This window comes from Lithobates pipiens, unplaced genomic scaffold (assembly GCF_037356315.1).
Source record: "Lithobates pipiens isolate NorthernLeopardFrog02 unplaced genomic scaffold, aLitPip1_a1.2 Scaffold_18, whole genome shotgun sequence".
Taxonomy (NCBI): domain Eukaryota; kingdom Metazoa; phylum Chordata; class Amphibia; order Anura; family Ranidae; genus Lithobates; species Lithobates pipiens.
The window spans coordinates 591,594,992-591,618,199 of NW_027507758.1; the positions used below are offsets into that span (position 1 = coordinate 591,594,992).

Below are 23,208 nucleotides of genomic sequence, written 5' to 3' on the forward strand. Positions count from 1 at the left end.
TGATTTCCGGGGGCTGCTATTTTCATTCTCAATGGTACATGATCTGATAACGTGGTTGTTTCTATATTAGTTTCGATAATATTTCCCAGCATGTTGTGGTCGACAATTATATAGTCTATCTTCGAGTAGGTCTCAGGTATGGGGGAGTAAAACATATAGGCTTGTATTTTAGGGTGCTGGATCCTCCATGCATCAACTATTTGACATAAATGCTTTCTTTTTAATCAATTTTAACTGAACGTTATTTGTCCCCCGCACACGAGACAAACTATCTACCCTCAGGTCCATGCAAAAATTCCTCCCATTAGGATGACTTGTTCTCTCTTAAAATCCATTAGTTTTTCCAAGATTTCCCCAAAGTATTTTATCTGATTTTTATTGGGTGGATATATATTTGCTAGGGAACACTCCACATAGTACCACGTGGGGTGGCTATTTGAATATAATTTCACATTTGACGTGTGTGAGAGGTGTGTCTCCTGTAGGTAAACTACATCTGCCAGAGGTATTGTTTATTATTATTATTATTATACAGGTTTTATATAGCGCCAACAGTTTGCTCAGCGCTTTACAACATAAGGGCAGACATTACATTTACATTACAATTTGGCACAAGAGGAATAAGAGGGCCCTGCTCGTTAGAGCTTACAATCTAAAAAGGAAGGGGCAATTGATACAGGAGGTAATTGCTGTGGGGGATGAGCTGATGGGGGAAGTAAAACAGTGTTAGTTAGAAGCAGGATAGGCTTCTTTGAAGAGAAGGGTTTTCAGGGATCGTCTAAAGATGGATAGATTAGGGGACAGTCGGACAGATTGGGGTAGGGAGTTCCAGAGGATAGGAGAAGCTCTGGAGAAATCCTGGAGGCGAGCATGGGAGGAGGGGACAAGGGAGCTAGAGAGCAGGAGGTCTTGAGATGACCGAAGAGGGCGGTTTGGTTGGTATTTTGGGACCAGGTCAGTGATGTAGCTGGGGGCAGAGTTATGGATGGCTTTGTAAATTATTGTTAGTACTTTGAATTTTATTCGTTGGGTGAGTGGAAGCCAGTGCAGGGATTGGCAGAGAGGGGTGGAGGACACTGAATGGCTGGTAAGGTGGATGAGTCTGGCAGCGGCATTCATTATGGACTGGAGGGGGGATAGCCTATGTAAAGGTAATCCAACGAGGAGGGAGCTGCAGTAGTCGAGGCGAGAGATGACCAGGGAGTGAATTAGAAGCTTGGTGGTGTCATTAGTTAAAAAGGGGCGTATTCTGGAAATGTTGCGGAGGCTAAGGCGGCATGATTTGGACAGGGCTTGTATGTGGGCCTGAAAGGACAGTTCGGAGTCTAAGGTTACCCCTAGCACCTTGGCATGTGGGGATGGACTGATAGATGTGCCATTGATCTTGACAGAGAAGTCAGGTGAAGGGGTACGTGGGGGAGGAAATATTAAGAGCTCGGTTTTAGATAGATTAAGTTTGAGGAAGTGGTGTGACATCCAGGCTGATATGTCTGTTAGTAGATCAGCGATGCGTGAGGAGACTGATGGGGTGAGCTGAGGGGTAGAGAGATAGATTTGGGTGTCATCAGCATATAAATGGTAGCGAAAGCCATGGGAGGCTATCAGCTGACCCAAGGAGGATGTGTAGATCGAGAATAGTAGAGGTCCAAGGACAGAACCTTGGGGGACCCCAACGGTAAGAGGAGTTGGAGAAGAGGAAGTGGAGTTGTAAGTGACACTGAAGGTGCGATGAGATAGGTAAGATTCAAACCAACGGAGAGTGCAGTCATGGAGACCAAGCAAATTGAGTTTTTTGAGGAGGAGGGCGTGGTCAACTGTATCAAAGGCAGCAGAAAGGTCCAAGAGTAAGAGTATGGAATAATGACCGTTGGTTTTGGCTGTTAGTAAGTCGTTGGTGAGTTTTAGAAGGGCAGTTTCTGTGGAGTGCTGTGGGCGAAATCCAGACTGAAAAGGATAGAGAAGGTTATTTTCAGTGAGGTGGTTGCTCAGTCGGTTATAGACTAAACGTTCGAGGAGTTTGGAGGCAAAAGGGAGTAAAGAGATGGGTCTTAAGTTGTTAAGATTGGTGGGGTCTGAGGCCTTTTTTGGTATGGGAGTGACTAGTGCATGTTTTAGAGGGTTGGGGAAGATGCCAGTAGAGAGTGAGAGGTTGAAGATATGAGTTAAGGAGTGTAGGATTGAGTCAGATGGTGACCGTAGTATTTGAGAAGGAACAGGGTCCAGGGGGCAGGAGGTTAGGCGGGCATTAGAAAAAAGTTTAGTGACTTCCTCTATAGTAGCTGGGTCAAAAGAGGAAAGTATTGATTGTGCAGGAGGACAGGGAGTGTAAGGTGAGGGAGATGTCTGTAGAGCGGAGATCTCGAGACGAATCGTCTCAATCTTATTTTTGAAGTGATAAGCAATCTCCTGGGCAGTGAGTAAGTTAGTGGGTGGGGGTAATGGAGGACGAAGTAGAGTGGTAAAGGTAGAAAAGAGTTGACGGGGACTGCGTGAGAGGGTGTTAATGAGAGTGATAAAGTAGGTCTGTTTGGCAGCGTGCAGGCAGGAATGGTATTTTTGGAGGGCAGATTTATATTGGCTGAAATCTTGCTGTGACTTAGTTTTACGCCACAAACGCTCAAGAGCACGGCTACGTTTTTTGAGGCTTCTGGTATTGTCTGTCTGCCAGGGTTGCAGCGGCCGGGGCTTGATTCTGTGCGTAGTAAAGGGGGCCAAGGTATCCAGGGTGGATGACAGCGAACTGTTGTAGACAGAAGTAGCCAAGTTGGGGCAGGACAAGGAGGAGATTTTGTCGTAGAGACAGTCTGTAGCAGAGAAAAGAAGAGAAGGGTTAAGATGGCGAAGGTTTCTACGGGTAATAGTTTGGTAGTTGGAAGGCAAGGAGGAGGCAGACAAGGAGAGATTGAAACTAATAAGGTGGTGATCAGATAGAGGAAAAGGAATATTGGAAAGGGTGTGCGGAGTGCATAGGTAGGAGAAGATAAGGTCAAGGCAGTTGCCAACAGAGTGAGTGGAAGCACTTGTCCATTGTTTTAGATCAAAAGAGGAGGTTAGGCTCAGCAGCTTAGAAGTGGCAGGAGTGTTAAGATTAACAGGGATGTTAAAGTCACCAAGAATGAGTGTTGGAATTTCAGAGGAGAGAAAGTAGGGTAGCCAGGCAGAGAAGTCATCAAGGAAGTTTGATACCGGTCCAGGGGGGCGATAGATCACAGCAATTCTCAATGAAACCGGAGAAAATAGGCGAATACAGTGAGCTTCAAATGAAGAGAGGGACAGAGAGGGGGGTGGATGAAGAACCTGGAAAGTGCTTTGAGGGGATAGGAGAATTCCAACACCACCTCCTTTCCGTCCACTAGGCCTGGGAGAGTGAGTCCACAGGAGGCCACCATAGGAGAGAGACGCAGGAGAAGGAAGGTCAGATTCTTGAATCCAGGTCTCAGTAATTGCAAGTAGGTTCAGAGAGTTAGTGATAAATAGGTCATGGACAGTGGTTAGTTTGTTACAAACAGAGCGGGCATTCCAAAGGGCACAGGAGAAGGGGAGGCTGGCTCTAGGCTGAAGAGAAATAGAAATGAGATTGTGTGGATTGCGGCTGCTAGCAGAGGTTTATCTCCTCCCTCTCCCGCCACACACGCTTCTAATATTTTATTCTGCTCTATGCTAACTTCCATGGTGCATTATCCATAATCACATTTCTATTTAGGTCTCCCCCTCTTCATCGGCCCATCCTGGCAGTTCGGGTACCCGTATGCCCAGTTTATTACAAAACTCGACCAAGTCCTCTGGAAACCTTAAACTCACTGATCTCCCCTCCTTTAGATCAATCAAGCAGGCTGGAAACCCCCACTTGTACTTTATGTTTTGTGCCCACATTTTAGCCAGGAGGGGTTTCAGAAGTTGTCTTCTTGCCAAAGTTTCAGGAGCCAAATCAGTATAGACTTGTACCTCTAGTCCTTGGTATTGTAAGGGGGGTTTTCCTCTCAAGTTAGTCCAAATTTCAGCTTTGTCTTCAAAGAATCAGAATCGAACTATAATATCCCTTGGTCTAGCGACCTGTGTTAGTTGATTTTCGGACCTGGGTGCACCCTCTCGATCTTGGGGAAATCAGCCAGCTCTCTGTCTAGAAGAGGACTAAAGACTGTTTTTAGAATTTTTTTTCAAATCTTCTCTCTTCTCCTCCGGGATCGAGCATATTCTCAGATTTTGCCTTCTATTACGATTTTCCTGGTCTAATCTGTAGAGGATATTTCTCTGATTTTGTTTTGCTGTTTTAAGTTGCTGCTTTAGCTTACAGAGCACCTGGACATGTTTATCCATTCTCTCTTCCACTACCTCTACTAGATTTGGGGAGTTATCTGCTACTGGGGTCTCTCACTCCCCGTACGCTCCACAGCTGTCTGGGTTGGCACCACTCTCCGGCCGGGTCCCTCAGGGCCCTCCCTCTGTGACAATCATTACGTCATCACGGCTCAACGCTGCCTACTTTTTAACCTCTTGTTTGCTGTACTGAATAAGGTTGCAGTGGCCTCATTCAGTTGAATGTGTCATGCTTGGCAGGTGCTACACCCACCAGCCATGACAGGGCATATAACTACTGCTGCTGCAACTGCGACTTATGTGCACCCCTGGCCGATGGAGCTAAAGGAGGTGTTGGGTGATAAGACATCTTAACTATGGGGTTTTATCACCCCCCAAACTGCAAATGTACATGAAACCTTACTGTTAAAGTGCATCTGTAACTTTCCTGGGTTAGCTGCTCTTTGCTATAGACTTTCTATTATATCCTGCAGGTGTGATGCACTTTTTGAAAGCACACCAAAACTCCTACATTCAGAAAGTGCACTAAACCTGCAGGATATAATAGAAGTCTAGGGCTAACCACAGCAAACACGCAGGAAAGCTGCAGGTACACTGCACTCCACCCCCGATGTGGGTAAACTGCAACACATCAGTGTGAAAGCAGCCCTGTACTATTATGTCCAGTGTATTGTTTCACACTGACCCTGAAGATCTCTTCTTTCCTGCTGCTGGCACCACTCTGGAGAACACTAGCCGGGATAAGAAATGGAGTGCAGTTGGTATCACTCTGCATGGGACAGGAGCCGTCACTACAGAGGAGGCATCGACTTATGCAGCTCTTGCTCCCTACTACACCTCCAAATTTACAAGTGGCCCCTCAACATTGCACTCTGTTTGATGCTCTTGGATGGTGGCTCAGCAAGCCCAGACCGTGATCTACCAGTCACCTGTCTGTGATCTGTTGGTAGACCACGATCTACAGGTTGCTGACCCCCGATATATGTTATAGTTCTTTCTTGTCATTGGTAATGAGAGGAACACGGTCAGGATCTGGAATATTAGTTCCCCTACCTCCTTTTTAGTAATAACCCACCACTATTTTAAATATTACTTATTCCGATCAGACCCCTAAACATTTTCAATGCATTTCATCCTTTTTAATATACCCCCCTGCAGTTAAATCCAACACACATACCATGTTTTCTCTGTATACTGGAACACAGCGAATTCTAATAACACATTTGACAACACATACATAATGCTGAACATGGTTTATTAAGCAGTATTTGATTATTCAGATTATTGGCACATAAGGCAATCAATTATAACTTTAATTATATTAAACTGTTGCTCTTTTTAAGCGTTCTTTCAGTTAGTGTCGGCGGTCCAGACTTCAACTTCGCATAATTGAATACATTCGTTTCTTCCACGTATAATTATATTGATGTATCTGCCAGTCATGCCATGACAGTAGAAGGTCTGTGTTGCTCCATCTGGGATAGAGGTAATCACTGCACACCTGTGAAGTTAAATTCTTAATATCAATGATGACAGTCACAGTAATATGCCTGTATTTATTTATTTTAAAAAGCAACATGATAATATGTAAAGCAGAATAACTCAATTAAAGCTAAAATAGATAATGTATCCAATTAAAAGTCTCATAACCTGCAACACTGAAGGGGTTGTTTACATGCTTGAATGCGATTGCGGTCTCCAAATACATAGGGAGGACTTCTAGGTCCCTTGGAGTCCGCGTCGCAGAACATGTAAACAATATTAAAAAAGGCCTACGTTCCCACAATGTGTCCAAACATTTTAGACATTTTCATGATAGGGACCCCCGATGCCTTAAGTTTTGGGGCATTGAAAAAGTGAGGGAGGTAATTTCATTCAAAGAGGGGAGGTAATTTCATTCAAAGCCTAAGTCAGCGCAAATCTTTTTGGATTCAGGAGACTAGGATTCTCATTCCGGGAGGACTGAATGTCGATTTCGACTTAAATTGTTTTATTTCTGATAAATGATATATACATTTATATTTGTTTTTTATTTATGGTGTTTTATTTATTTTTTATCCTTTCGTTGGAGTTGTTCCTGGACTTTTCTGTTCATATATACCTACCTACTTACATCTGGAGTGAATCCATTGGGGTTTTTTTCTGCTCTATTCGCATGTGGAAATAAAGACTCCTGCACACCAAGAGTGTGAACACGCGCGTTTGACCATCTGAGAATTCAGAGGTCCATCAGAGCTGGTAAGAGTGTATTCCTACTGGTGGAAGGAGTGTCACATACATGCAATTAGTGGTTTTTCCACGTGATGTTCCCGCTCTACATGCTCTTCTGTTGTCATATATGACCAATACGTGTGGACTTTTGTTTTTTGCGCTGCACCATTATATTAATTGATGTGTTATTAAGGTGTTTTTTGTATTGCTCCTTTAGGTGTTCAGCTTGCAATTAGTTTGCTTTGTATTATACATGTGAGCGCTGATTGTTTTTTCTTGATTTAAATCATCCAAGACGTGCTGCGATGGTCCTCCCATGTACTCCTCTTCAAACATAAGTTGTTGGGCATCGGTGCACTCAATCTCTTCCACTTCTGGGGCAGGGCTAGGTGGATGGTCCTGGGAAACCCTGCTAACAGAGTCATCAAAAAGCAGAAGAGACTGCTGCATGATTTTGGGCTCAGACTGCTTGGCTGATTTGCAAGGGGGTGAGGTGAAAGACTGATGGACATCCGCTGTAGATGCCAACTCTGATCTTACAGCAGTAGACTGGGTGGGAGACAATGAAGGAACTGGAGGCACTGTCAGCAACCCAATCTACTATCGCCTGTTCTTGTCCTGGCCTCAACATTCATAGAGCCGCATTAGGCCCGAACAAATACCGATGCAGGCTCTGTCGCCTACTCGCACCTGAGGAAGGTGTTTCACTTGTGCGTGTAGCTGGCACAGATCGACCACGTCCTCTCCCTGCAACAGGAGCTCCACCAGAAGCACCACGACCGGGGCCACGTCCCTCGACATTCTCCTCATATTTCTCAAATTTAGGATCTTGCCCTAAATGGGTGTTTTTTGAATAGCAGAATAGAAGAACAGTATCTCACACGTACAGATATGAAGAAAATGCTATTCAAAAAATGTTGCCCTAAATTATTATTTTTTGGAATAGCAGAATGGAATAACAGTATCTAAAGTGTGTATCTCACCCGTACAGATATACAGGAAACACTGTAAAGTATTAGTTTTTTCCCTAAATGGGTGTTTTTGTACATAGAGAAAAAAAGGTCGGGACTTTAAATGAGGTGTCTATATTGTAGCTAATCGAAGGAGTCAAAGTAAAACAAACAAGTATTTATTTGTTTGCCATGATTGAGTAGGTACATGGCAGACAATACATGCAATAATGGCACATAGTGTAACAAATCATGTATCCAAAAACCTTTACATGTTAAAAACATGAATAGAATATACAATATAAAATAGTATTGTCCTCATAAAAATCATTATAATATAGCAGTTATAATCCACGGCATTGCCTGAATCAAAAGATCATGTAAGTAAGTATGTATGCATTGCATCTAGGTTAGGCCCAACGCGTTTCATGGGATCTATCCAATCATCAGGGGCAGATGCACGATACATCTATAAAAAGAGGTAAGTATATCAACATCAACCATTCATGGACAATAAATGAACATACATACAGGGAGGATAAGGTGGTCGTCCCTGTAAAACTCACGCATCTGCTTAGTGTGAAACAAACACACCGCCGGGGTGCTAGGGCCGAAAGGAATGCCTGTTCCGGAAGCTATTATCTGCCATGTACCTACTCAATCATGGCAAACAAATAAATACTTGTTTATGTTTTACTTTGACTCCTTTGATTAGCTACAATATAGACACCTCATTTAAAGTCCCGACCTTTTTTGTCTATGTACTTGAACAGGGATGGAGATGTATATTACTGTGCATCTCATGTAAAGTCCCAAAAGCCCCCTCTATTGTAAATGGGTGTTTTTAGAATAGCAGAATAGAGCAACAGTATCTAAACGGTGTATCTCACATGTACAGATATGCAGAAAACGCACCAGAAAAAATAATTTTGCCTGAAATTATTATTTTTGGAATAGCAGAATAGTAGAACAGTATCTAAAGTGTGTATCTCACACATACAGATATGCAGAAAACACTGCAAAATATATTTTTTTGCCCTAAATGGGTGTTTTTAGAATAGCAGAATAGAGCAATAGTATCTAAATGGCGTATCTCACATGTACAGATATGCAGAAAATGCTATTCAAAAATTGATTTTTTTGCCCTAAATTATTTTTTGGGGGAATAGCACAATAGAAGAACAGTATCTAAAGTGTGTATCTCACACGTACAGATATGCAGAAAACACTGTAAAACATTTTTTTTGCCCTAAAGGTTTTTTTTTTTAAATAGCAGAATACAGCAACAGTATGTAAAGGGTGTATCTCACAGTAACATAAGCAGTGCTGGTGCACTGAACTTGCATAAAATGACCGCCAATGCCAACCTAACTAACAGACGGATAAAAGTTATATTTTCTCTGGCACTGGGCTCAGGGCAGTGTAAAGATTGCGCACTGCACCCACACAACAAAATCAAGGTAGATCGCTGAGTAAGGTCAGGTTGTGTGGCAGGGGGATAAGCTCACTTGCTGCCTGGCTTACCGGCGGCGCTAAGGGCTATTGTTTGGATGGTGTCCACTCGAGACACTGGGTTTTTGGGGACCCACTCGGTGCTTCAGCCATGGTCAGCCCCCCCCACCAATGCCACTGAGTGTTCCTCCACCATCCACACAAGACAATTCCTATATGTGTGACCCACTGTATAGTAAGGTCTAAATGTGCCTGACCCTTTATATTGGGCTGCTGCTGCAAGTAATCTGCTGCTTGTTTACACCAGATGTATCAATCTTTTTTAAAGTGTATGCCACCAAACCTCCTCCAGCAATCTAACTACAGCGCACCTGCCTGTGCACATAGGGTTATAATACATGAATTCCCCCCTTAAAGTGGTTGTAAACCCTTACAAACCACTTTGACCTTCAGGTAAGCCTAGATTAAGGCTTACCTGTAGGTCCAAGAAATATCTCCTAAACCCATATGGTTTAGGAGATATTTGCCCGAAGACGGGCACCACTGTCTACGGCACATGCGCCATAGACAGCGGTAAGCAGGCTCACTGAGTGTGGCATTGTCGATGACGAAGATGCCGCGCGTCTCGGCTCCCGTGCGCATGCGCGGGAGTGACGGCTTCGCCGAATGACAGCGGCGGAGCTGCGAGTCCCCACCGAGAAGATGGATGCACCGGACTACAGGGGACAGCGGTGACTTCGCTGGCTCCTGTGTCAGGTAAGTGACACATAATGGGCTACTATGCGATGCATAGTAGTCCATTATGCTTTGCCTTTGCAGGGAATGAAAGAGGAAGTAAACTCATCAGGGTTTACTTCCTCTTTAAGGTAAAGCATCAGCAGCCTTTACATGTGTATATGGCTCCAATTCCGTCTGTGTGTGATGATTTCATGTGGCCATTTTGTCACCTGACATTGACTTCCTCAAAGGGAAGACTTCTTCTAAACTATTTCAAAACTACTGCCCTCCAGCTGTTGTGAAACTACACATCCCATAAGGCATTTTAAAACTTACATTCACAGACATGACTAGGCATGATGGGAATTGTAGTTCCTGAACAACTGGAGCAGTTTGGAGACCCTTGTTCTATGATGACACTGCACTAAATTGTCTGCAACAGCCTGCAACAAACCAAACTGACCTTGTCTAACAGTTCACGTTAAAAAGGGGTTTCATTTGCACACATTTGCAAATACATGCATAATGCATTTGGTTTGTATGAATTGAGTATTTTTATTACAAATAGGAATTAGCGCTGCTACTGTTTGGGTTTCTGAATCAGACAGGGTGTAGGTTTTTTAGTTTTTATATACATAGATTTTTCTATGAGATAACGGCAGCTGGAGGGTACATAGAATCCATTTAGCGCTGGGTTCAGGGATACAGTGCGATTCCTGAAATTGTGTTTGAATACATTTGGTTTGCTGCAATCTGGCTGGTAAGTGAGCTGGAAATTTTTGTTTATTGTTTTTTGACATGCCTCACCCTCCCATGTGCCCCTTGCTGCAAATGCCAGTTATAGGTTGTTGTGATTGCCATTCTTTGTAATGTTGGTGAATTGGTGAGGGGACTCACTGCATACTTTCTCTGCCATTGTGCTTTTGCTGGGTGTCCAGTACATTCTTGTACTTTTAAGAAGGGATGGGCTCTCTCCAGGCATACCTGCCCTTAAATGATCCATTATTATATGCAGGTATGTGCTCCAACTAAGGAGGCTCTCAAAATTAAGTAAGGACTACAGTACCCTGCAGTGCCGTCCTGTGGCCACTGCAGCTTACACATGTATTTGCAAATGTGTGAAAACTAATCCCCTTGGTTTTAAAGTGAACTGATAGACAGGTCAACTCAGTTTGTTGCAGACTGGCAGGTAAGTGAGCTGGGGATGTTTGTTTGTTGACATGTCTGTTACTAGATACCTTGGACTTTATACTTTCCAAACAGGGGTCATTTTAGGGCCTCAAGATATGAGATACAGTAGGCCTTCAGTATATCAGGCCTGATAAATTTTCAAATATATACAGTATACCATAGATTGTACACTGATTTGAATGCTGATTTGGGTTATTTTTTTTACTAAAGACATATAGCAGAATACATTTGAAATTTTTTATAACAAACAAAAAAATAAATTTTCAAAATTTTTGGCATATTTTCATTTATACGGCAAAAAAAATAAAAAATCCACTGGAGATTAAATACCACTAAAAAAATCTCAGCTGTCTCAAAAAAATTATAAAATGCAATTTGGGTACAGTGTTACATGACTAATTGTCTTTCAAAGTTTGACAGCGCTGAAAACTTAACCATTTGACATCCAGAAAGTTGTATCCCCTTCATGACCAGAGCATTTTCTGCTACTCAGCATTGTGGTACTGTAACTGACAATTGTGCAGCCATGCAACACTGTACACAAATAATTTATACTTTTTTTTTTTTTTTTTTACACAGATAGAGCTTTCTTTTGGTGGTATTTGATCACCACTGAATGAGCCCTGCTGCAAAGCATTGCATCAAAAATTGTATTATATGCCCCTGTTAAGGGCTGAAAAATTGGGGCTTAGGCACAAGTGCTGATGCCACGACACTGCAACCTCTCCCATATACTCTAGTTGGAGTGCAGGAATGAGCCCTGCTGCAAAGCATTGCATCAAAAATTGTAATGACAGGCCCCTGTTAAACAGGGGCTGAAAAATTGGGCCTTAGGCACTGGTGGCGTCACCCAGAACCAAAAATGTTCTTCTAAGCTATCAGCAGGATCATTGAGAAGGAAGAGGATAATCAGTCAACATAACAGGACAGTCACTCAGCATCAGCATAGGCAGTCTTGAAGGGATGTGAGATTTCCAAAAAAATAATAAAAAATATTCGGTTACATCAGCTTCAAGTGCTTGGTAGCTGGTGGTGATCCAAGACTGATTAATCTTTATGAAGGTCAGTCGATCAACCAAGATTGTGGACAGGCGCACCCTGTGATCGGTTACAAAGCCTCCAGCAGCACTGAAGGTGCATTCCGAAAGAACGCTGGATGCAGGACAGGCCAGTAGCTCAATTTCATACTGTGCAAGCTCTGGCCAGTGAGCCATCCTCAAGACCCAGTAAGCCAGAGGATTTTCAGTGGGAAAGGTGTCCAAGTCTGACCTTGCCCCTAGGTATTCCTGCACCATGTAAATCAGACGCTGGCAATGGTTGCTGGAACCGATCATATCTTGGGGCTGCGGACTAAAAAATTGTCTGAAAACATCGGTCAAATGGCCACCTTCTCTGCGGCTCATTCTGTGACTGACCAAAGCCTCAGCAACACGTTGTCCAGGACCAGGAGTTTATAACCTCCCAGTCTCAGAGAACACATTGCCCAGACCTTTCTGCAAGGTCTCCCATAGATGTCTCATCCTCTGCTCTCTCTGCGATGGCAAGATAAGGTCCGCAACCTTACCCTTGTACCTTGTATCAAGGAGAGTGGCCAGCCAGTAATGGTCCCTCTCCTTGATCCAAGGAATACGAGGATCCTTCCACAGGCTTTGCAGGATCAGGGAGGCCATGCAGCGTAGGTTAATTGAAGCATTCGGTCCGGAGTCCTCTGGATCACTAAGGATGATATGATCCACAGCCACCTCCTCCCAGCCAAGTACAAGTCCACGGGTTTTGGGACTGTAAATCATCCCTAAAGGACTGCTGCTGCTGATGCTGAGTGCCAGGCTCCACCTCCATGCTGACACAATTATCCTCATCCTCATCCTCTGTGCTCTGTGTGATGGGTGGGACAGCAGGAACACTGTCTGGATAAAGGGGGCCTCGAGAGGCAAGGAAGTCCTCCTCTTCCTGCTTCTGTTCTGCCTCAAGTGTCCTGTCCATTATTCCATGCAGTGTATGCTCCAACAGGTGGACAAGAGGTACAGTGGCACTGATGCATGCACTGTCACTGCTCACCATCCTCGTGGCCTCCTCAAATGGTGACAGGACAGTGCATGCATCCACGATCATGCCCCACTGGCGTGGTGAAAAAAAAGCTCCCCTGACCCTGTCCCGGTGCTGTAGTCGCACAGGTACTCATTGATGGCCCTCTGCTGTGTGTGCAGATGCTGCAGCATGGCCAACGCCGAGTTCCACCTGGTGGGCATGTCACATATAAGGCGGTTCTTGGGCAGGTTCAACTCCTTTTGGAGCTAAGCCAGCTGAACACTGGCATTATATGATTGGTGGAAATGCATACAGACTTTCCTGGCCTGCCTTAGGACATCCTGTAAGCCAGGGTACCTGCCCAAGAACCGCTGCACCACCAGGTTAAGGATGTGGGCCACACAGGGCACATGGGTCAGTTGTCCCTATTGGATGGCGGAGAGGAGGTTGGTGCCATTGTCGCAAACCACCATTAATGGCTTAAGCTGACATGGCGTCAACCACCTCTCGGCCTGCCCCTGCAGAGCTGAAAAAATATCTGCCCCAGTGTGGCTCCTTTCCCCCAAACAAACCAGCTCAAGCACGGCATGGCATATTTTTGTCTGCATACTTGCGTTGCCCCTTGAACACCTATGGAGCACCGCTGGTTCCGAGGACAAAGCACTAGAAGAGGCCATGGAGGAAGAAGAAGAGAATGGGGGTGGAGGAGAGAGGTGTGTCACAACCAGTAGTAGCATTTTGGAGGTGTGGTGGCGGAACAACCTCCAACACTACTGCACCTTGTCCTGCATCCTTCACAGCTGCCATAAGAGTGACCCAATGGGCCGTGAACGATAGGTAACATAACATCCCTGTCCATGCCTGCTGGACCATGAGTCAGCGGTAATCTGCACCTTACCACTGACCACCCTATCCAGCGAGGCATGGACATTGCCTTCCACATGCCAGTAGAGAGCTGGAATCGCCTTCCATGAAAAAAAGTGTCGTTTGGGAACCTGCCACTGAGGAACCGCACATTGCACAAACTCAATGAAGAGCGCCGAGTCTACCAGCTGAAAAAGCAGCAGTTGAAGTGCTAGCAATTTAGCTAGCTAGCATTCAACCGCTGGCCATGTGGATGGCTTGGAGTGAACTTCTTTCGACGGTCCAGCAGCTGGGGCAGGGAAATTTGCCTGCTATAAATCGGATGTTGGTGTACTGCTAGTAGAGTGCCCGCAAGCACTTGGCTGTGACACACCTAATTCTACACCTTCATTCCTCTCAGTGCAGGTTTCAGAGAGGACTGGAGGTCAGGTGGGGTTGGAGATCCCAGCTGATGAGGAGCAAGGAGAGGTCTGCTTTGTTCTTTGGTGTGGGTCTTTAAGGTATGCTTGCCAACAAGCTGCATGGCAGGTCAACAAATGTCTGGTCAAGCATGTGGTGCCCAAAAGGCTGAGGATTTGGCCACGTGAGATACGCTTCAGACATATGTTGCAAAAAGCAGCAGTGTGATCTGATGCACTCGTCTCAAAAAAGGCCCACACCAAAGAACTTTTGGAATAACACGCAGAGGCAGCGCCCTGCCGAGGCCTAGCTCTGCTGTGTGATTCAGTCGGTGTGCTGCCCCTAAGCTGGCCCTCGGAGGGCATCCTGCCTCGTTGGAGTTGTGCCTCCTCCTCCTCTCTCCTATCAGGCACCCACGTGGAATCAGTGACCACATCATCCCTTCCCTCTTCATCACTGGAGCAAACCTGGCAGTATGCTGCAGCTTGTGGAACATTACTGACATTACTGTCCTTCTTGAGCATCCCTTCTCTCTGCGCTCACGCTACTGCCTTCCTCTAGCTGAGTATCACCATCAGAGCCTTTAAAATGCTGGGAATCCTCAGGGAGCAGGTACCCATCACTGTGCTCAAACAGTTCAGGGGACTCCTCAGGAGGACATGGTGGGTCTTGGGAAGGAGTGACTGATGACATTGAGACGAGGGAAGAGTACGCTTTGGCAGCTGCTTTGCTAGTACCCTGAGCCTGGGTGAGGGAGGATGAGGAGGGCATGGACATCCACTCTACCAAGTCTTCGGCATGATGCGCCTCAACACGTCCAGCTGCCAAAAATAAGGACAAGCGTGTCCCATGGCCACGTGCTGATGATGATGCACCGATTTTAAGCCACTCAACGGAACAAACACTCAGCTTTCTAAACAAGGTATTATTACAATCAGCAGACTCAGTGGCTCCAAAACGCAGAACACTCATCCGGAGAGAAAACTCGGGATGGTTTAATGGCTCTCTCACTCTACTAAAGCAAGAACGCAGAAGAGCTGAAAGAGCATGGAGAAGAAATCCTACCAAGGAAAACCACATAAACTACAAAGGACTCACAGAGAATTATCACAAAGCAATCTTCAAAGCTAAAAAGTATAATTTCTCAAATACCATCTCATCGGGCTTAAACTGCCCTCGGGAACTTTTTAAAATAGTTGTACAATCAATGAACCTGGTATGCTTAGAGCCCCGAACTAACGAAACCAAGATTTCTGCAATGAGTTATCAGATTTTTTCATCAACAAAATCGACAACATCTGGAAAACAAATCATCTGAAAAAAAACAGCCAACCTCAGTCAACTAAAGCAAAAAGATGATATCGACACCAACATCCCACAACCACCGAAGTTTTCTCTGACCCCAATTACCACGGACACAACTAAAAACATCATCAAAAACCTTTGAGACAGTACATCACCAATTGACATCATCCCCACAACACTATAATTCACCTCATAAATCAGTCGTTTAAAGAAGGGATTTTTCCGGGCGCCCTCAAACAAGGCATCGTCAAACCCCTGCTAAAGAAACTCAACCTCGACCCTCAGGATCCTAACAACCGCAGGCCGATAACAAGCCATAACACCATCTCCAAGATTATGGAGAAAGCGGTAGTACAACAGATACAACACCACCTGGACACACACAAACTCCTGGACCCGCTGCAATCAGGCTTCCGCCCGGGCCATGAAACAGAAAGGGCACTCCTCAAGATATGGGACGATGCCCTAGAAGCAGCAGATGATGAAGAATCATGTCTCCTGGTACGGTTGGACCTCAGAGCAGCGTTTGATACAGTGGACCACAATACTCTACTCATCCTCCTCACAGAAGTAGCAGGAGTCTCAGACTCAGATCTACAATGGTTTGCATCCTTCTTAGGAAATCATTCTCAGACAGTGAAAATTGGAGCATTCACCTCTGAAACCTGGGCAGTCTCTTGCGGAGTCCCTCAAGGATCACCCTTGTCGCCAGTGCTCTTCAACATATACATCCTTCCACTCCTCAAAAATCATCAGAATATCAGACCTCTGCTTCCACTCATACGCTGACGACACGCAACTTTACTTTCGTATCACCAGACAAAGACCATCATCAGCAACTAGGAAATTGCCTCACTTTGATAGGCGACTGGATGGCCACTAACTCCCTCAAACTCAACGAATCGAAAATAGAGCTTCTTATGCTATACACAAACCAAAATTCCCGAACCAAGATCCCTTGGACATCCCCCACAATCTTCGGACAGACCATCTCCCTAAAGATCAAGTCCAAGAGTCTCGGGGTCACTTTTGAATCAGAAATGTCAATGGACACGCAATGGACAACAAATTTTATTATTACACAAAGATAACCCGAGTAAATACAAAATGCAGTTTTTAAATGATGGTTTCATTTATTAAGGCAAAAAAGTAATTTCCCCCTAAACCTAATAACTGGTTGTGCCACCCTTGGCTGCAACAACTGCAATCAAGCATTTGCGATAACTGGCAATGAGTGTTTCACATTGCTGTGGAGCAATTTTGGCCCACTCTTTTGCAGAATTGTTTTAATTCAGCCACATTGGAGTGTTTTCCAGCATGCACAGTCTGTGAAAGGTCATAATACAGCAACTCAATTGGATTTAAGTCCAGGCTTTGATTAGGCCACTCCAAAACCTAAATTTTGCTTTGTTTGAACCATTTGGAGGTGGACTTGCTTTTTTGTTTTGAATCATTGTCCTGCTGCATAACCCAAGTGCAATTGAGCCTGAGGTCACAAACTGATGGCCGGACATTCTCCTTTAGGATTTTCTGGTAGTGCCCAGAATTAGGGATGAGCTTCGAGTTTGAGACGAACTCATGTTCTACTCGAACATTGCCTGTTTGGCGAACAGTGAACAAGTCTATGGGAAAAATCTAAAGTGCTAATTTTAAAGTGGTTGTAAACCCTTACAAACCACTTTGACCTACAGGTAAGCCTAGATTAAGGCTTACCTGTAGGTCCAAGAAATATCTCCTAAACCTATATGGTTTAGGAGATATTTGCCCGAAAACAGGCACCGCTGTGCCGTAGACAGCGGCGCCTAGGCGCACTGAGCGCGGCATTCTCAACGACGGAGCTGCCGCGCGTGTCGGCTCCCGTGCGCATGCATGGGAGTGACGTAATCGCGGCTTCGCCGAATGACAGCGGCGGAGCTGCGAGACCCCACCAAGAAGATGGATGCGGCGGACTACAGGGGACAGCAGTGACTTCGCTGGCTCCTGTGTCAGGTAAGTGCCACATAATGGACTACTATGCGATGCATGGTAGTGCATTATGCTTTGCCTTTGCAGGGAATGAAAGAGGAAGTAAACTCATCAGGGTGCCCTCCTAATATAAGAAACGTCAGGCGCCGGCATCCCACAGTGTCTGAGACAGAGGATGCATGGATGGACTGCGCTGTGCTAGACTGGAGGGAGAGATCACCCATCGCTGGATAAGATCAGCCATCGCTGGACCCCGGAGAGATGATCATCCGTCGCTGGATAGCAAGAGTGGATTACCACCGCTGGAATCTTCTCGGATAAAGGGTCTGGTATGGATATTTAGGGGGACCCCCACGTCAATTTTTTAAATTTGACGTGGGGTTCCCCTTAATATCCATACCAGACCTGAAGGGCCTGGTAATTGAATTTGGGTGAACCCCACGCTTTTTTTTTTTTTATCATCAATGACTTTCAATGAGTGTTCTCTGTATTACGGGAGCCGACAATTCATTATAGCTGCAAGTGATTTTAAAAGACTTTTTTTCTTGCAGAAATTACAATTTGTGCAGGGACAGTTCTAAGCACGGGAAACATGCGCCCCTTCATAGGCATACTATAGACACCCCCCAGGTACGAAATTTAAAGGAATATTACACTTTTATTGTTTCACTTTAATCATTATTAAAATCACTGCTCCTGAAAAAACAGCCGTTTTTTAAAACTCTTTTTTGCATTGATCAATGTCCCCTGGGGCAGGACCCAGGTCCCCAAACACTTTAGGACAGTAACTTGCATATTAGCCTTTAAAATTAGCACTTTAGGTTTTGAACGTTCGAGTCCCATAGACTTTAATAGGGTTCTAAAGTTCACACAAAGTTTAGGTCTGTTTGCAAGTTCTGGTGCAAACCGAACATAGGGGTGTTCAGCATATCCTTACTCAGAATTCATGGTTCCATCAATTATCAATCAAGTAAGTCATCCAGGTCCTGAAGCTGCAAAGCAGCCCCAGGCCATCACGCTACCATCACCATGTTCCTGTTTTGAAATGCTGTATTATTTTTATGACAGATGTAACACCTTTCAAAAAAGTTAACTTTTTGTCTCATTAGTCCACAGTAGAGGTCGACCGATATGGGTTTTTCTCTGGCCGATGCCGATGCCGATATTTAGTAATCATGGTGGCCGATAGCCGATATATAATGCCGATTTTTTGGGGCCGATATGTTAGGCCGATTTTATTTTATTTTATTTATTTAATTTTTAATCCCCCTTGATCTAACACACCTTTCCCACTGGGGCGTTTTTTAAGGCGCTTTTGGGCTAAAAATAGCGCCTGTAAAGTGCCTGCAAAATGGCTCCCCTGCAGTCTGTGTGAAAGACAGAGTGCTTTCACACTGAGGCGATGCGCTGGCAGGATCTTAAAAAAAAAGTCCTCCAAGCAGCACGTTTGGAGTGGTGTATACCGCTCCTCCACCACTCCTGCCCATTGATATGAATGGGCACCACTGCCGAAGCGGTGCTTCATGGGCGCATTTAACCTCTTCCTTGGCCGCTAGCTGGGTTATATGTGCCCCACTAGCAGCCAAATAGCACCGCTAAAATGATGGTAAAGCGCCGCTAAAACTTGCGTTTTACCATCAACGCCTGCCCGCTCCAGTGTGAAAGCAGCCTTCATTAGTGATACAGAAAATTTCTTACACTTAAACATTTATTAAACAAAACAAACCTCCAATCAGTTTACTTGTATGTATGATCTAGATTAAAAAAAAAAAAAACCTATATATTAAATAAAAATGGGTAGTCAAAACTTTTGGACAAAAAAATAAATAAATGGACTAACTTTACTGTTTTTATTTTATTTTTATTTTTTAAATGGTGTATTTTTTTCCCAAAAAAATGCATTTGAAAGACCTCTGTGCAAATGCCGTGTGACATAAAATATTGCAACAACCGCTATTTTATTCCCTAGGATCTCTGCTAAAAAAAAATATATATAATTTTTGGGGGTCTAAGTGATTTTCTGGCAGAAAATACAGGATTTTTACTTGTAAGCAACAAGTGTAAGAAAAGTATTTAAATGGTTAAACTGAGAACTTCTACACAGAGATGACTTCATTCATTCAGTGTAAACATTGTAACATTTAGTTCTTTTCTTGGCAGTCTGCCCAGAGAGGAGGAAAGTGTTGCTATGACGACTCAGGCAACTCACACTGACTTCTTACAGAAGTCATTTCAAAGTCCCGCTGTAGAATCGGCTTTTTATCAGCAGAATCGGCCGATGCCGATTATTTAAAAAACGGCAAATATCGGCCGATATATCGGCCGGCCGATATATCGGTCGACCTCTAGTCCACAGAATATTTGCCTAAAAGTCTTGGGTATAATAAAGATGTTTTTTGGTAAATGTGAGATGAGCCTTTGTGTTCTTTTTGGTCAGTAGTGGCTTGGGCCTTGGAACTCTCCCATGGATGCCATTTTTGCCCTGTCTTGTTCTTATTGTTGATTTATGAACACTGATCTTACATGAGACAAGTAAGGCCTGCAATTCTTTAGATGTTGTTCTGGGTTCTTTTATGACCTCCTGGATGAGTTCACCACTGTTCCAAGCTCCATTTATAGATAATGGCTCTCCTCATGGTTCACTGGAGTTCCAAAGCCTTAGAAAATGTTGAAGCTTTGAAACCCTTCCTAGACCAATACATGTACATTACCTTGTTTGTAATCTGTTTTGAATTTTTTTAGATTGTGACATGATGTGTGTCTTTTTCTGGTCTGTTAGCATGCTTCACTTTGTCAGACAGCTTCTGTTTATGTTAATTATTAAAAAAAAATCTGCGCTTAGGAAAGTGAACTGTAGTCTCCCTATAAAACGACACCAAAGTGAAGCAAAATATATATATATATATATATGGGTCAACAAAGGCGCTCCGATGACGTACGTATGACGAAACGCGTTAGAAGGGACTTCTCTTGGTATGCAATACGTCACTTCTGGCGGTTTTGAGTTTCCGGTTGTGGTTAGTCCGGCCGTGGAACGCACGCCGCGCTGGCCGTGATTACGGAAGACTGAGTTTTTTTGCATTCGGTTAGGGACATATTGGTCCCCGCTTGTATATTACATATATATTTTGGATTTTTTAATAAATATATGTTTTTAATGGATTCATGCTATGAGGCCTATCCTTTCCCATATTTGTGGATTGCCCACTGCTGACACTACAATGTGTAAGGATTACCTGCTGCTGATACAGTCCCCAAAAAAAGTCCCTGTTGGTCTTATAAACACCTGGACCCCAGAGATATCTAGATTAGCGGGATACCAGTTTCGGGATAAAGAGTTTATACGCCTGTTACCCAATCTGGGGTGAGGCGCTCTGGTGAGTGCATATACAAGAGGGGGAAGCTGAAGAAGGAGGGGAGCACTGAAAAGTCACCTTTCTTGATCATACATCACGGGACACAGGAGCTTCATTACATAGTGGGTTATATAGGCACCTCTGGTGATTGGACACTGGTTGACCCCAATTAAGGAGAATTCCTCCCCTATATAACCCCTCCCATCTGGGAGGCACCTCAGTTTTTTCGCCAGTGTCTATGGTGATGGTCACGTAAAACTTTAGCTCTATGCAGGTCCCTGCGAGGGCCTAAGGGCTACAACAAACCGGATCCATACCTCGGGCCGATATTGGACTCCCAAGATGGTATGGTACCCGGGCCTCGTCAGCCGAAGAAGCGAGGTTTTGCCTGTAAGTCCTCTCCATTGGAAGACTGGGCTCTGGGAAAACCAGACTTGGTGTACTGTTTATACAGAGCGCATGAAAGTTTCTGGCAGAGCTTTCTACATGGCCCAGGTTGGAGGTTCTTCCGAGAAAGAGCCCCAGATAAACCTGAAGGTTGGCTAACAATACCCGCCGTGATGGGTAAAGGCTGGAATTGGTCTGGCCAGCAATTCCTGCGGCGAGGACAGGTAAGGGAAGTAAATCCTGTATATATAAATATATGAATGGATTTCTTCATTATGAGTAGTTGTATGTCTTACCTGGTTTCCATCACTAGAGGGAGTAAGAGCAGCCTGATGCATACTTACATGCCTTTCAATACACACGCTCAGTGAAGCCTGGTTCTCCAGCTGACTCACGTCTCCATTGCAGTCTCTGCCACAACAAGGTAAACAGGGGTCCCACGTAGTTCGGGGGTCCCACACAGCTCCGTTTTGGGTTCTCCTCCCCCCCCCCTGGATCCCGCGGTCCTCGTGCACGCGCGCGGGCGCGTTCCCGCCCTAATGGAGGAGGGGGGGTGTGGTTGCGAGCCGTGCACGTCCGTGGGGATTGGATCCAGGCAAACCTTAGACACCTACTCAGCATCAGGTTGTGCAGTTTAAGCATATATATTATTGTGAGACTTTAAGCACAACAGTGATTGCACTTGTACTAGTACCTCTGCTTTGTAGCTTAGGACTATGTCTCCTCGTAAGAGGGTCTCAGGGGGAGGTAGCAAAGGCACTGGAAAATCACCGCCTAGGTCCAGGGGTTCCAAAAGTGCCTGTAAGTTACCATCCCCCCCTGCAAGACTGGAGCCAGCCTCTCAAGACGAGTCAGTGCCCCTGTCAGGTTTTGCAGCCTCTCCTAATGTCGCAGCCCCGGTTTATGTCACTGAGGACTCCCTTAGGGCTACATTGGAGGGTTTTGAAGGGAGAATCATGAATTTTATTTCTGCTTCCCTAAAAGATAGCAGGAAAAGGGGTAGATCCCCTCCCTCTGCTGAAATCTCTCTCTCAGATGATTCTTCTGAAAATGAGGAGGGATCCCTATCTTGGGATAGGGATCATGAGCAGTCGGATGAGTCAGAGGAAGAGGAGATAGTCCCCTCCTCCCAGGCACTCAGAAAGCAGGTGCAGTATTATACTGAATTGGTGCGTACCACATTCAGAATGCCTGCTGCTGAAGTCGCTACATCCTCTGTTTCTTCCCGGGGAGTCAGGAAAGCCCCACAGACTGCCTATTCTTTCCCAATTCATCCCTTAATGGATAAATTGATGTATGAGGATTGGGGACATCCCGATAACTGTTTGCTCCTCCTAAAAGGTTTTCTATGCATTATCCTGTGGAGGAAAGTTTCACCAAGAAGTGGGGGGTCCCATCTGTCGATGCGGCTGTTTCTTGTGTGAATAAAAACCTGACTTGTCCATTGGATAATGCGCAGGTATTCAAGGATCCAACTGATAAAAAGCTGGAAACCTTATTAAAAGCCTCCTTTTCCATGGCTGGCACTGTGGTGCAACCTACAGTCGCAGCCGTGGGGTTGTGTCAGTTCCTCAAGGAACAGGTTAAGCAGATGCTTGGGCTCCTTCCCAGTGAGGAAGTAGAAAATTATGCAGAATTGCCTCACATTCTGTGTTTCATAATTGATGCGATTTTGGATTCCGTCCAGCAAGCATCACGTTTGTCTCTCATGTTGGTTCACATGCGAAGGGCCCTATGGCTAAAGAATTGGGCAGCTGAGCTGTCATGCAAGAAGCATTTGATTGGGTTCCCGTTTAAAGGGGAATGTTTGTTTGGAGAAGAATTAGATAAATTCATCCAAAATATTTCAGGGGGTAAATCTACTCTCCTTCCAGTCAAAAGGAGCAAGCGTCCTTCATTCAGGCGTGCTCTCTCTCCCGAAGCATCAAGCTCTAAGCAGTGGCGACGGCCTTCTCAGTCCTCCTCTACTAGAAAGGCTCAAGGCCGAGCCCAGGGGCAGAAGAAGACTTGGGGGCGAAAGCCTGCCAAGCAGAGCCCCAAAGCTTCCTTGTGAAGGGGCGCCCCCG

At 44.9% G+C, this 23,208-nt stretch overlaps 1 protein-coding gene across 2 annotated transcripts in view; it reads right to left on the bottom strand.

The window, feature by feature from the left end:
• Window positions 1–23,208, bottom strand: part of LOC143989147 (fucolectin-4-like) — a 378,380-nt gene that overhangs the window by 322,075 nt on the left and 33,097 nt on the right. The window contains exon 4 of one of the 2 annotated variants that reach the window (XM_077489176.1): window positions 5,556–5,818. The exons of the other annotated variant lie outside the window; for it this stretch is intronic. Within the exon in view, the coding sequence (XP_077345302.1) occupies window positions 5,668–5,818 (151 nt within the window). The 3' untranslated portion in view covers window positions 5,556–5,667. Of the gene's footprint in view, window positions 1–5,555; window positions 5,819–23,208 lie in introns of those variants that run through there. 2 annotated transcript variants of the gene reach the window in all.